The following is a 12,571-nucleotide window of genomic DNA, read 5'->3' as shown; positions in this document are numbered from 1 at the left end:
TTAAAGAAAATACCTAAAAAGATACAAATAAAAAAGTAAGAGATAAGAAAAATAAATAATAAGAGCAGCAGTAAATAACAATAGCGGGGGCTATATACAGGGGGTAATGGGACAGAGTCAATGTGCAATGGTGTTTGTGCAACAGAGTCAATGTCTCCAGAGTCCAATGGTGGCGAGCTTTACACCACTCCAGCCGACGCTTGGCATTGCACATGGTGATCTTAGGCTTGTGTGCGGCTGCTCGGCCTTGGAAATCCATTTCATGAAGCTCCCTATGAACAGTTGTTGTGCTAACGTTGCTTCCAGAGACAGTTTTGGAACTTGGTAGGGAGTGTTGCAACCGAGGACAGGCGATTTTTACACGCTATGGCCTCCCACTTTGCGGCTGTGTGGCCTACCACTTTGCGGCTGTGTGGCCTACCACTTTGCGGCTGTGTGGCCTACCACTTTGCGGCTGAGCAGTTGTTGCTCTCAGATGTTTCCACTTCACAATAACAGCACCTACAGTCGACCGGGGCAGCTCCAGCAGGGCAGAAATTTTACAAACTGACTTGTTGAAAAGGAGGCATCCTTTGACGGTGCTACGTTGAAAGTCACTGAGCTCTTCATTAAGGCCATTCTACTGCCAATGTTTGTTTATGGAGATTGAATGGCTGTGTGCTCGATTTTATACACCTGTCAGCAACGGGTGTGGCTGAAATAGCCAAATCCACTCATTTGAAGGGGTGTCCACTTTCGTATATATAGAGTACAAGGTTTTTGTTAAACTTTTTGTTTTCAGGTCTTCTTGATTCTGAGTTTGTTGTGTTCAGGTCTTCTTGGTTCTGGGTTTGTTGTGTTCAGGTCTTCTTGGTTCTGGGTTTGTTGTGTTCAGGTCTTTTTGGTTCTGGGTTTGTTGTGTTCAGGTCTTCTTGGTTCTGGGTTTGTTGAGTTCAGGTCTTCTTGTTTCTGGGTTTGTTGTGTTCAGGTCTTCTTGGTTCTGGGTATGTTATGTTCATGTCTTCTTGGTTTGTTGAGTTCAGGTCTTCTTGGTTCTGGGTTTGTTGTGTTCAGGTCTTCTTGGTTCTGGGTTTGTTGTGTTCAGGTCTTCTTGGTTCTAGGTTTGTTGTGGTCAGGTCTTCTTGTTTCTGGGTTTGTTGTGGTCAGGTCTTCTTGGTTCTGGGTTTGTTGAGTTCAGGTCTTCTTGGTTCTGGGTTTGTTGTGTTCAGCTGTTCTTGGTTCTGGGTTTGTTGAGGTCAGGTCTTCTTGGTTTGTTGAGTTCAGGTGTTCTTGGTTCTGGGTTTGTTGTGTTTAGGTCTTCTTGGTTCTGGGTATGTTATGTTCATGTCTTCTTGGTTTGTTGAGTTCAGGTCTTCTTGGTTCTGGGTTTGTTGTGTTCAGGTCTTCTTGGTTCTGGGTTTGTTGTGTTCAGGTCTTCTTGGTTCTGAATTTGTTGTGTTCAGGTCTTCTTGGTTCTGAATTTGTTGTGTTCAGGTCTTCTTGGTTCTGGGTTTGTTGATTCTACTGTAGATCTCAGAGGGCTCCTTCTCAGCTGCTTGTGCAGCCACGGGTATGAAGAGAGAGAAACAGAAATTAAACAAAATCCGCATCCCAACTCAGGTCAAAAGGAGTGCACTAAATAGGGAACAGTGTGCCATTTGGAACGCAAAGAGAGAACACATTCTAAAAAATCATCATGACATCACTCCCTCACTATTGTCATAGTAATTGTCTTGAGATGTCCATTGTTGGGTTCATAGTTTAAGGATAAAACATCAAAAGTGGCCACTAGGGGTCAACTGTTTTGCTTATTGATGACTCGTACAATAAGCAGCTGCATATGAATGACCTTAATGCAGAATATGGTCACCCGGGTGACAGCAGTGAGGCGGTTACAATTCACAACAGCTTATTGCAGATCCTCGTCCTGTTTCTGTTGTTGAGGCATGAATTACCTTAATGCAGAATATGCATTATTGATGACATCATCATTGTCTAGTCCTCCAATGAGCATATAGCAATAACTACATATGAGAACACTGAGGTTCGGACCAAGTAATTATTTTCTAATTTAAATATAATCACATTCTAATACAAATAATGTACATAATAAAGAAAATGAATTACGGATCAACGTCTAAATATTGCTCCCAGTGATGGTCAAAGCTCAGAACTCTTATATTCTTGATGTGACTAATCGCGCCTGCCTCTTTGTGAACGAGTGGAATTATGAACAATGGTTTGATTGTTATGTTCTCCTGCGTCCCGCGGATTTGCCTCGCTGATTTTCAGCAGCACATTCACCATTTTCTCAGAAGGATAATAATTCCCCTTCTCGCGGCACAGGCCGAGGGCGACGTGAAACGCACTACCCCAGGCTGCAGGTTGCTCTGCTAACAGTGTGTTTGCCAGATGCTGGACAAAAGGACATTTTTATAAACCATCCCACCGTGTCTAAAGACATCAACCAATCAAAACATCACACTCAGAGAATGAGATCACAGCTGGTAAATAGTCTCTTATAGATACATACTGTATGTCAGTCATTCAGGTTGGAGGATAGCTACCGGAAGACACTTCTATTGCAGTAACATTGAAGGGGTCTGGTTAGTATTACTTAGCCAGCTAGAAGGATGAAGTAAGACGCTAAGGTTAATTGGAGCCGACTTCAGCAGGAGAAACAAATACGCTGCTAAGTCCTTTACAGAGAGCAGGCTACTGAGACAGACAGTGATGTGGCGATCAGTGGAGAGGCTGAGGCAGGCTGCAATGCAGGTAGAAGTAGAGGAGACAGAGAGAGAGAGGAAGGAAGCAGAGGGAGAGGTTATTACAGTGGTTCCCAAACTTGGGGTCGGGGACCCATATGGGGTCCCCTGAGAAAGTCTGTACTAATTTAATCAAACAATTTAGGAACATAAAAAAACATCACCACAGGACCTTTCTTCCCTATATAGCTATATATATATATAAAGATATGTTTCAATATGAACATCTCCACAGGGATCTTCCCTATAGTTCTACATTATAATACTATCAACATGTAAACAATACAGTTCTAAAAATGTAATATGTTTTTATTTCTTCTCTGATTAGTGAGTCAGTGTGAATCATTTCCATATTTCCTCCCTTTCAGGTGTATAACATTACAACTGAATAGCTAATAGGTTATGTGATTGTAGATAGACTGAGGTGAAATAACCTACAGTAGCCAAGGTGATAATGCCCCCCCCCCCCCCCCCCCCCCCCCCCCCCGTCCACCCCCAACCTTCCAGCAGCAGCATACTGGACACCCAGATTTGGTTGTAAACAATCCAACGTCTCCTTTAATGCTGTGTGTTCACAATGTTATAGTATTGACCCTGTTGTTGTAATGACAGAATATGCTCACTGGGTGGCAGCACTGGGGAGGTTGAATTTCACAGCAGCGTATTGGACATCTTCGTCTTGTATCTGTGGTTGATGCAGCTGGACGGTGGAGTACAGAGGCACTTCCTGGTATCTGGAGCGAGAAAAGTGGACGCTGGCGTAGTGAACATCATCCTGGTCATCTGTGGCTCCTGTCTGTGCTGCAGTAGAGGTCATGGCCACGCTTGAGACGTTGTCATACACTGGACTAGAGTCTCCCTGATGGAGAGAGAGAACAGACAACATGAGGAGTAGAATTGTTCCACAAAGAATACACAGTCATCACAGTCATCTTCTGATTCCAACAGACTCACCTGTCCATCGTCTGCTGTGTCTCTTGTGTCAGAGGGGGATCTGGAGGCCTTCTTCCTGTTTTTTAAATTAATTAATTTATTCTTGAAACAAATTAAGTTAATAAAAAGTGTTAGGGTGAAATAATGTTTAAAGATCACTCACCTGAACCACATGAGTCCAGAGAGACAGAGGATGAGAACCAGAACAACAACAATGATTCCTACAGCTGCAGTCAGAACTGATATTTGTTTCCCTATAATAAAATATGGATGATATGAGCCCTGGCATATAATAAACTGAACATAAACATAGTCCAGGACAATAATACAATATTTGTTAACTGATCTAATCTCAACGTATATATAATTATAAAACAAAGTACAATAAGCCAATGTATATTGAAATGTAATTTTGTATTGAAATATATAAGATGGATCTTCACCTGGTAAAATGATCATCAGAGCTGTAGAGTTCCTAGATCCTCTTCTATTCCAGGCCTCACAGTAATATTCTCCTCTGTCCTCAGAGCTGATGTTAGTGATGCTGTAACTCTGTCCTGATGCTTTTGGTGAGGCTACGTTCTTCTTGTACCAGGTGTATTTGTCCACAGGTGGGTTGGCATCACTGCTGCAGGTCAGAGTCACTGAACTGCCCTCCACTATTTCACCAGAGGGACTGACTGACACTGAGGTGTTCTTTGGGCCATCTGGTAAAGGAGAATTTGTCAGAGGGGAAAGGACAGTAGTATATTTCCGACAGTAGTATATTTACAAATGATATGTCATGTCAAAAATATATTCTCTGTTAATATCATAAAACTATCTAAAACTCTAACCTACACAAAACGTTAACAAATTGGAGATTTCATGCTTCAGGACTACTTCATTTAGTTCTAATTGTTTTTATACCTTCTCATTCAAACACTGATCTGTACTTTACTCACACTTCACATCCATGTTGATGGTCCTAGACCTGTCTGTCCCCATCTCATTCTGGGACTCACAATCATACTCTCCAGTGTCAGATGACTGGATTTGGTTGAAGACATGCTGTGGTCCTGAAAAAATACTCTGATAGTCACCTCCATTCTTCTTGTACCACCAGGTGTATTTGTCCACAGGTGGGTTGGCATCACTGCTGCAGGTCAGAGTCATTGAACTGCCCTCCACTATTTCACCAGAGGGACTGACTGACACTGAGGTGTTCTTTGGGCCGTCTGGTGGACAATGTGTAACAACAGTGTTTTAAATAGTGTTTTACTTGTTATTGAAATATGAATTTAAATGTGATCCTCTGATTAAAAGATGAGGTTAGGTGTATTTACACTGAACGTCCACAGACACAGAAGAAGAGTTGAGACGTCCATATATATTCTCAGTCTCACAGTAATATTCTCCTCTGTCCTCAGAGATGATGTTAGTGATGCTGTAACTCTGTCCTGATGCTTTTGGTGAGGTTACGTTCTTCTTGTACCAGGTGTATTTGTCCACAGGTGGGTTGGCATCACTGCTGCAGGTCAGAGTCACTGAACTGCCCTCCACTATTTCACCAGAGGGACTGACTGACACTGAGGTGTTCTTTGGTCCATCTGATATAAAAGACAGTGGATTTAAAAAATAGTACAAATTAAATCAGGTAAAAATATTACAAACTTTCCACAAATGTACTTTTCCACACAATGACTTTTAGATCCACCCTCTTATTGAAGATGATCAATTCAAGTATCATTGGAGCCAATATCTGTCACTACAATGTTAATATACCAAACTATCCCCAAGGTACTCTATATGACCCTCATACCCTGGCACTGAGCTCAGATCTTCAGGATCCTTACCAGACCATTTAGTAAACCCGAAAGCTTGTTTGATCTCATGATAACTGGGATATGTGTAGGAGCAGGATATGTCCCCTTTTGACCCCTTCAAGGTACAGATACTCTGATGGGTGTAAGTCACACTCCAACAGTTCTGACCTTAAATACAAAAATACAATTTAACATCTCATAAATATTTTATTACAATACCTTCCAGTATACACTGATGTTGTTTATGAAGTAGAATACAACTAGTTAACCAGTTTACAGTAGTGAAAACCATCATTGTTAAATAATGATCAATATTCATTGATTAATTGACAAAAGTCTCGACCTGAACCAAATTGTATTTATATGAAATGTGTATAAAATAGTCCACACTTACACACTGCAGGAGAGAGGAGATCCTCATGGTATTTTACAGCACAGGAGTAACTGTCTGCATCACTAAAGGAGTCTGAGTCCAGGCTGGAAGTGTCCTCCTTTACTTTGTGTCCGTTCTTGTACCAGATGTAGGTGGGGTTGTCAGTCAGAGTACAGGTGGTGCTACAGGTCAGTGTCTTATCCTGATGTCCACCAGTCACCTTCACCTGAAGATCTGGAGAAAAAACAATATCACTGTAAATCCCTTTATCACTGACTTACTCTAATCACTCTAATACAAAGATGGACAAAATCCTATGTTATTCAGACATAAATACAAACCAAGACAATTTTCCTGAACTAAATGGAATTCAACAGTTTAACTATATTGAATGTAACTGTACCTGTGACAGACAGAGTGACTCCAGGACTTCCATAATATTTCCCTCCTTCCTGATCTGTTAGTAATCTGAACTTGTACGTAGCTGAGTCACTCTCTCTCAGGTCTGTGATTGTCAGGGTACAGTCTTTCTTCTTATCCCCATGATACACCAGACGACCTGCATACTTTGGGTCCTGACCTAGATCTTTAGGTTCTACACCAGTCCCCCATTCAGTGAACCAGAGAGTTGTTGTGACTGTATAACCACTGGGATATGTGTAAGAGCAGGACAGCTCCACTGTTGACCCCTTCAAGGCACAGATACTCTGAGTGGTGTAAGTCACACTCCAGTCATCCTGACCCAGTACCACTGAACAGTCACAGAACACAAGGGTATTACATTAAGCCAATGCATATTGGCTCACACTAACAGTATAGGCTTTGTCCATACTTTGTTGCCATAGTATCTGAGTTGAGTCGAGTTTGATGAGAAAACACATAAGCATCATTCAGTAAGGTAAGAGAGGTGTGAAAGATAACTACTGAAGTGAACTGTAGTCGCCTAACAGAACACAACAGAATAATAAAACACAAATATAATTTTAATATTTTACAAATGCCTGTAGAATGACAAACATATCAAGTAATGAATGAGACCATACCTGTCACAGACCAGAGAAATACCACCAACACACTTCCTGCTGTTCTCAAGGCCATTGTTGCATCTCCCTCCCTGCAGTCTTAGAAACATAAACAACAACTCACTCTATAGCTGGTGAATAACTCCACCTGATACATTGTATTACTGTAAACACATATTTCTACATTGATTATTCTGAAGCTGTGTTATTCTGTGCACACACACACACACACACACACACACACACACACACACACACACACACACACACACACACACACACACATGCAAACAGTGCAGTTACACTGAGCAGGCATTCAAATGTTTGTTTACATGTCTTTTTTACCCTGGTTAATCATCTCATCACTATGTAGATCAACACTCCTACACTGAGACACTTTATGAATACTGACCCTGATGTAACAACCCAAACACATCTCATAACATAACAAGAAGTAAAATGATACATTACCCTCAAGTATATGACTTATTACAAAAAACAAATAACCCAAAACTATATTTCAAGATATTGTCAAGAGTACTTACAGAGTGAAGTGAAGGGGAGAGGTATTGTACAGTGAGTCAACTTACTGGTAGTGAGTGGCAGTTCAGTGATTGACTAATATGCAAAGTTGTCAGGACACATGTATCTGATACAGAACTGTCCTCTCCTTCCTCTTTAAGACACAAACATGCATGACGACCAGAACAGTACATCAGAGAAGGGAGGTTACTGTATTAAAATGGGTCCTACATTTCTATAATGGACAAAATGTCCCCCATTTCCACTTTTATATAAATACAGAACCATGTTAACAATATGTTGACTATTCTATATGGAATGTTTATAATATCTCAGAATATGTTGTCTTGTCCCTCTGAGTTCTACATGGAACAGGTCAAAGTTCCATTCACATTTGGTCAGTTCCATGATGTCATTCATTCTATTCTACAAACACATTCAATTTACACTCCTCATCAGCTGCATCAAAGTGGTACTGAAGGTTCCAGTGTTCTAGACTAGAGCTCCCCCTACTGGCATCTCAACATTACTGCAGCCTCCAGTCCTGATGTCCTTATTCATTTGTGCAGTAATGTGAATAGAATGAATGGATACTGTTCCATTAATTCCAGCCATTCCTCCTATATCTCTGCCCACCAACCTCCTCTGTTGTACAGTACTAGTAGTAGCTTTATCTATCAGAGGCATCAATGAACATCACCATTGCCTGCTGTATTGACTGTGTAGTGTGTTGTAGTCTGCTGTCCATAAATAATGTCATTTAGCAGATGCTTTGATCCAAAGCGACTTACAGTTATTTATATGTGCATCCGATTACGTTGCAGGTGCCATGCTCTACCAACTGAGCTACAGAGGACTATATTCTATAAAGTCTAATGTGCATAAATAGATTTCTGATATGATTCAGGAGGCCTGTCAGAGGACAGACAGAAATGGAGAACAGGAAATTGATTGTGTTTATCTAAACCTACAAACCCACAACACTGTGTCTTGTGTTAATACTACTCCTAAACACAACCCACCATCTCTACTACTCCTAAACACAACCCACCATCACTGTGTCTCATGTTAATACTACTCCTAAACACAACCCACCATCACTGTGTCTCATGTTAATATTACTCCTAAACACAACCCACCATCACTGTGTCTCATGTTAATACTACTCCTAAACTCAACCCACCATCACTGAGTCTCATGTTAATACTACTCCTAAACACAACCCACCATCTCTACTACTCCTAAACACAACCCACCATCACTGTGTCTCATGTTAATACTACTCCTAAACACAACCCACAACACTGTGTCTCATGTTAATACTACTCCTAAACACAACCCACCATCACTGTGTCTCATGTTAATACTACTCCTAAACACAACCCACCATCACTGTGTCTCATGATAATACTACTCCTAAACACAACCCACCATCACTGTGTCTCATGTTAATACTACTCCTAAACACAACCCACCATCACTGTGTCTCATGTTAATACTACTCCTAAACACAACCCACCATCACTGTGTCTCATGTTAATACTACTCCTAAACACAACCCACCATCACTGTGTCTCATGTTAATACTACTCCTAAACACAACCCTCCATCTCTACTACTCCTAAACACAACCCACCATCACTGTGTCTCATGTTAATACTACTCCTAAACACAACCCACCATCACTGTGTCTCATGTTAATACTACTCCTAAACACAACCCACCATCACTGTGTCTCATGTTAATACTACTCCTAAACACAACCCACCATCACTGTGTCTCATGTTAATACTACTCCTAAGCTCTTACGAAGCATCCACTCAATCACTCTTACTCACTCACTCTTACTTAAGGCAATTTTCAAAATGTCTCCACAACAATCTGTTACTCTGAGAGCCCTTAAAATAGCATGCACAAGTCTTTATGTGAAACCACATGTACAATGTACTTCCTATCTTTTATAGCACACAATATAGCTCAATATTTGTCAAGGGTGCAAATAATTTTGGTCATGACTCTGTATCCAACAATCAGATTAATATGTAAAAATAAATGTACACTCACTCACACACACACACACACACACACACAGTTATCATTGACCCTGTTATACTATGACAGTGAACATGACCCTATTGAATGGAGATCTGGGTATTACTGGTAAACTCTACTGATCATGTTTTAAACATGTAAATGAATAAACTGATCTAAACTAAACACATGAAACCACAGTCCAGGGTCAGTATTCACAAAGTGTATCAGAGTAGGAGAGCTGATCTGGGATCAGTTTAGCCTTTTAGATCATAATTATATGGACCATCTGAGACACTTTATGAATACAGGCCCTGATGTAACAACCAAAACACAGTTCAAAATAAACCAACAAGTACAAAGATACAGGAAGTCATGTGATGTTTGGCTAAAAACATCAAAACTAAAACTATATTTCAAGATATTGTCAAGTGTACTTACAGAGTGAAGTGAAGGGGAGAGGTCTTGAACAGTCAGTCAACTTACTGTCACTGCGTGGAAACAAGAAGTAGTCTACTGTAAGTGTTAGTAGAAGCAGATATAGCCTAAGTGTGAGTTCTGTGGTTGACACTTATTGAGTAGCCTAGTCAGGGCATTAACATGCAGGAACAGCATGTCACATAAGGGATGTTACTGTATCTAAATAGAAAATGGTCTAAAGTCAGAATACTGTAGTTACATTTCTTTATATGAGGAGTGGACCTACATGTTTTACAAGAGACAAAATGTGACCCATTCCCATCACTCCTCATCAGCTGGTACTGAAGGTTCCAGAACAGATGACAGGGGAGTGTCTTTGGTTCCAGTGTTCTAGACTAGAGCTCTCCCTACTGACATCTCAACATTACTGCAGCTTCCAGGCTTCATATGTCCCTAGTAGTCTGATGAAAATATACAAAATAGAAGGTAGAAAATGTCAAATATATATATAGAATAAACTAGGCATGCACGTAAAAATACTGTTATTGGGACTTATGTTGAACTGGCGTTTGAATTGAGTGAACTAGTGATCACAGCTAGCTTGTTAGCTACATGAAGTGGCTGTTATTAAGTGATAAACAAGCATTTTTGTGCATCACACAGCTACTCTGAATGTACTGGATTGTGAACAATATGATGTGCTGCCGTTGAACTACAGCAAGACCCCATAGTTAACTAGTGAGCTAGTTAGTTAGCTGACATTTAGCTATCAACATTAGCTAGCTAGAAACAACAGACAACAGTGAGCTGTCATTATGCCAAGGCCAAGGCAAGCTGCTCTGAGTTTCCAGTGTGTTCTTGTGTGAAAGAGATGTCTTCAGCCCACTGATCTTCAGAACAACGGACCCAAAGTGAACCCTGACATCCATATAAATAAGTCTGGCTTTCTGTCTGGGATTATTGTGTCACATTGTGTCTGAGTGATGTGTGTTTTAAAAATTACAATGAATAATCTTTCATGTAATTGTTTATTGCTGCTTCGTTATTGTTATTTTATTGTGTAATTCATTTTTTTATCATTTTTATCGTTTAAAAAATCAAATATTTTCTTACATAAAAACAACTGCATTGTTGCTTAAGGGCTTGTCAGTAACCATTTTACAGCAAGGTCTACTACACCTGTTGTATTCAGCGCATGTGACAAATACAATTAGATTTGATTTGTGTGTTTAGCTGCTGGACATTGGAATTGTTTTAAGGTGGTCGTACCATGGATCATTTAGCTGGATCATTTAGCTATTTGATTTTGAATTATAGTATCCCTTTAGGTAAAAAAATTAAATACATAAAAATGATTTGATAAAATATTGAATTAGTCCTTTACTGCTATTGACAATACAAACGCATTGAGTAACACTACCATAAATGGTTTTAAAAAAGACAGTGAAAAAATGTATCATAAGGACTAATGTTTTGAAGTGACTGTCCTCTATCTAGGGGATATAACAAAATGTGTTTGTTTTTTATATAAAAGTATGTGAACATCCCTTCAAATGAGTGGATTAGGTTATTTCAGCCACAGCTGTTGCTGACAGGTGTATAAATCGAGCACACAGCCATGCAATCTCCATAACATTGGCAGTAGAATGGTCTTACTGAAGAGCTCAGTGACTTTCAACGTGGCACCTTCATAGGATGCCACCTTTACAACAAGTCAGGATGTCAAATTTCTGCCCTGCTAGATCTGCCCTGGTCAACTGTAAATGCTGTTATTATGAAGTGGAAACGTCTAGGAGCAACAACGGCTCAGCCGTTAAGTGGTAGGCCACACAAGCTCACAGAACGGGGTCCGCTGAGTGCTGAAGCGCGTAGCGTGTAGAAATCATCTGTCCTCGGCTGCAACACTCACTACCGAGTTCCGAACTGCGGCTAGAAGCAACTTCAGCACAAGATCTGTTCGTCGGGAGCTTCATGAAATGGGTTTCCATTTCTTAAGATCACCGTGCGCAATGCCAAGCGTCGGCTGGAGTAGTGTAAAGCTTGCCGCCATTGGACTCTGGAGCAGTGGAAACGCATTCTCTGGAGTTATGAATCACGCTTCACCATACGGTCATACGGACAAATCTGGGTTTGGTGGATGCCAGGAGAACGCTACCTGCCCCAATGCACAGTGCCAACTGTAAAGTTTGGTGGAGGAGGAATAGTGGTCTGGGGCTGTTTTTCTTGGTTTAGGCTGATCCCTTAGTTCCAGTGAAGGGAGACCTTAACGCAACAGCAAACAATGATATTCTATACGATTCTGTGCTTCCAACTTTGTGGAAACAGTTTGGGAAAGACACTTTCCTGTTTCAGCATGACAATGCCCCAGTGTACAAAGCAAGATCCATACAGAAATGGTTTGTCGAGATCGGGGTGGAAGATCTTAATTGGCCTGCACAGAGCTCAGACCTCAACCCAATCGAAAACCTTTGGGATAAATTGGAACACCGACTGCAAGCCAGGCCAGGCCTAATCGCCGAACATCACTGCCCAAGCTCACCAATGCTTTTGTGGCTGAATGGAAGCAATTCCCCACAGCAATCAAATCAAATCAAATTGTATTTGTCAAATACACGTGTTTAGCAGATGTTATTGCGGGTGTTAGCCAAATGCTGTAGCGAAATGCTTGTAGCAATGTTACAACATCTAGCCTTCCCAGAAGAGAGGAGGTTGCTATAGTAG

General features: G+C 40.8%; 2 protein-coding genes across 2 annotated transcripts in view; both read right to left on the bottom strand.

Annotated features, from left to right (window-relative positions):
• The window catches only part of LOC118940093 (sialoadhesin-like), a 64,440-nt gene that overhangs the window by 27,044 nt on the left and 24,825 nt on the right, over positions 1-12,571 (bottom strand). The window contains exons 2-3 of the mRNA XM_036948332.1: positions 9,872-9,921; positions 6,899-6,976 (exon numbers count right to left, since the gene is read on the bottom strand). Coding sequence (XP_036804227.1) covers positions 6,899-6,976; positions 9,872-9,921 — 128 coding nt within the window. The remainder of the gene's footprint in view (positions 1-6,898; positions 6,977-9,871; positions 9,922-12,571) is intronic.
• LOC110487248 (B-cell receptor CD22-like) lies at positions 3,252-4,957 on the bottom strand. Its single transcript, XM_036949092.1, has 5 exons — positions 4,622-4,957; positions 4,121-4,384; positions 3,841-3,931; positions 3,699-3,753; positions 3,252-3,603 (listed from the first exon to the last, which is right to left on the bottom strand). Exons 1-5 carry the CDS (start codon positions 4,830-4,832, stop codon positions 3,364-3,366), a joined length of 861 nt encoding a protein of 286 aa, XP_036804987.1. The 5' UTR covers positions 4,833-4,957; the 3' UTR covers positions 3,252-3,363.

The sequence above is a fragment of the Oncorhynchus mykiss genome, chromosome 17 (genome assembly GCF_013265735.2).
Source record: "Oncorhynchus mykiss isolate Arlee chromosome 17, USDA_OmykA_1.1, whole genome shotgun sequence".
In the NCBI taxonomy this organism is placed as follows: domain Eukaryota; kingdom Metazoa; phylum Chordata; class Actinopteri; order Salmoniformes; family Salmonidae; genus Oncorhynchus; species Oncorhynchus mykiss.
Note: the sequence above shows the minus strand (reverse complement) of the source record. Positions and strands in the feature narration are given on the sequence as shown.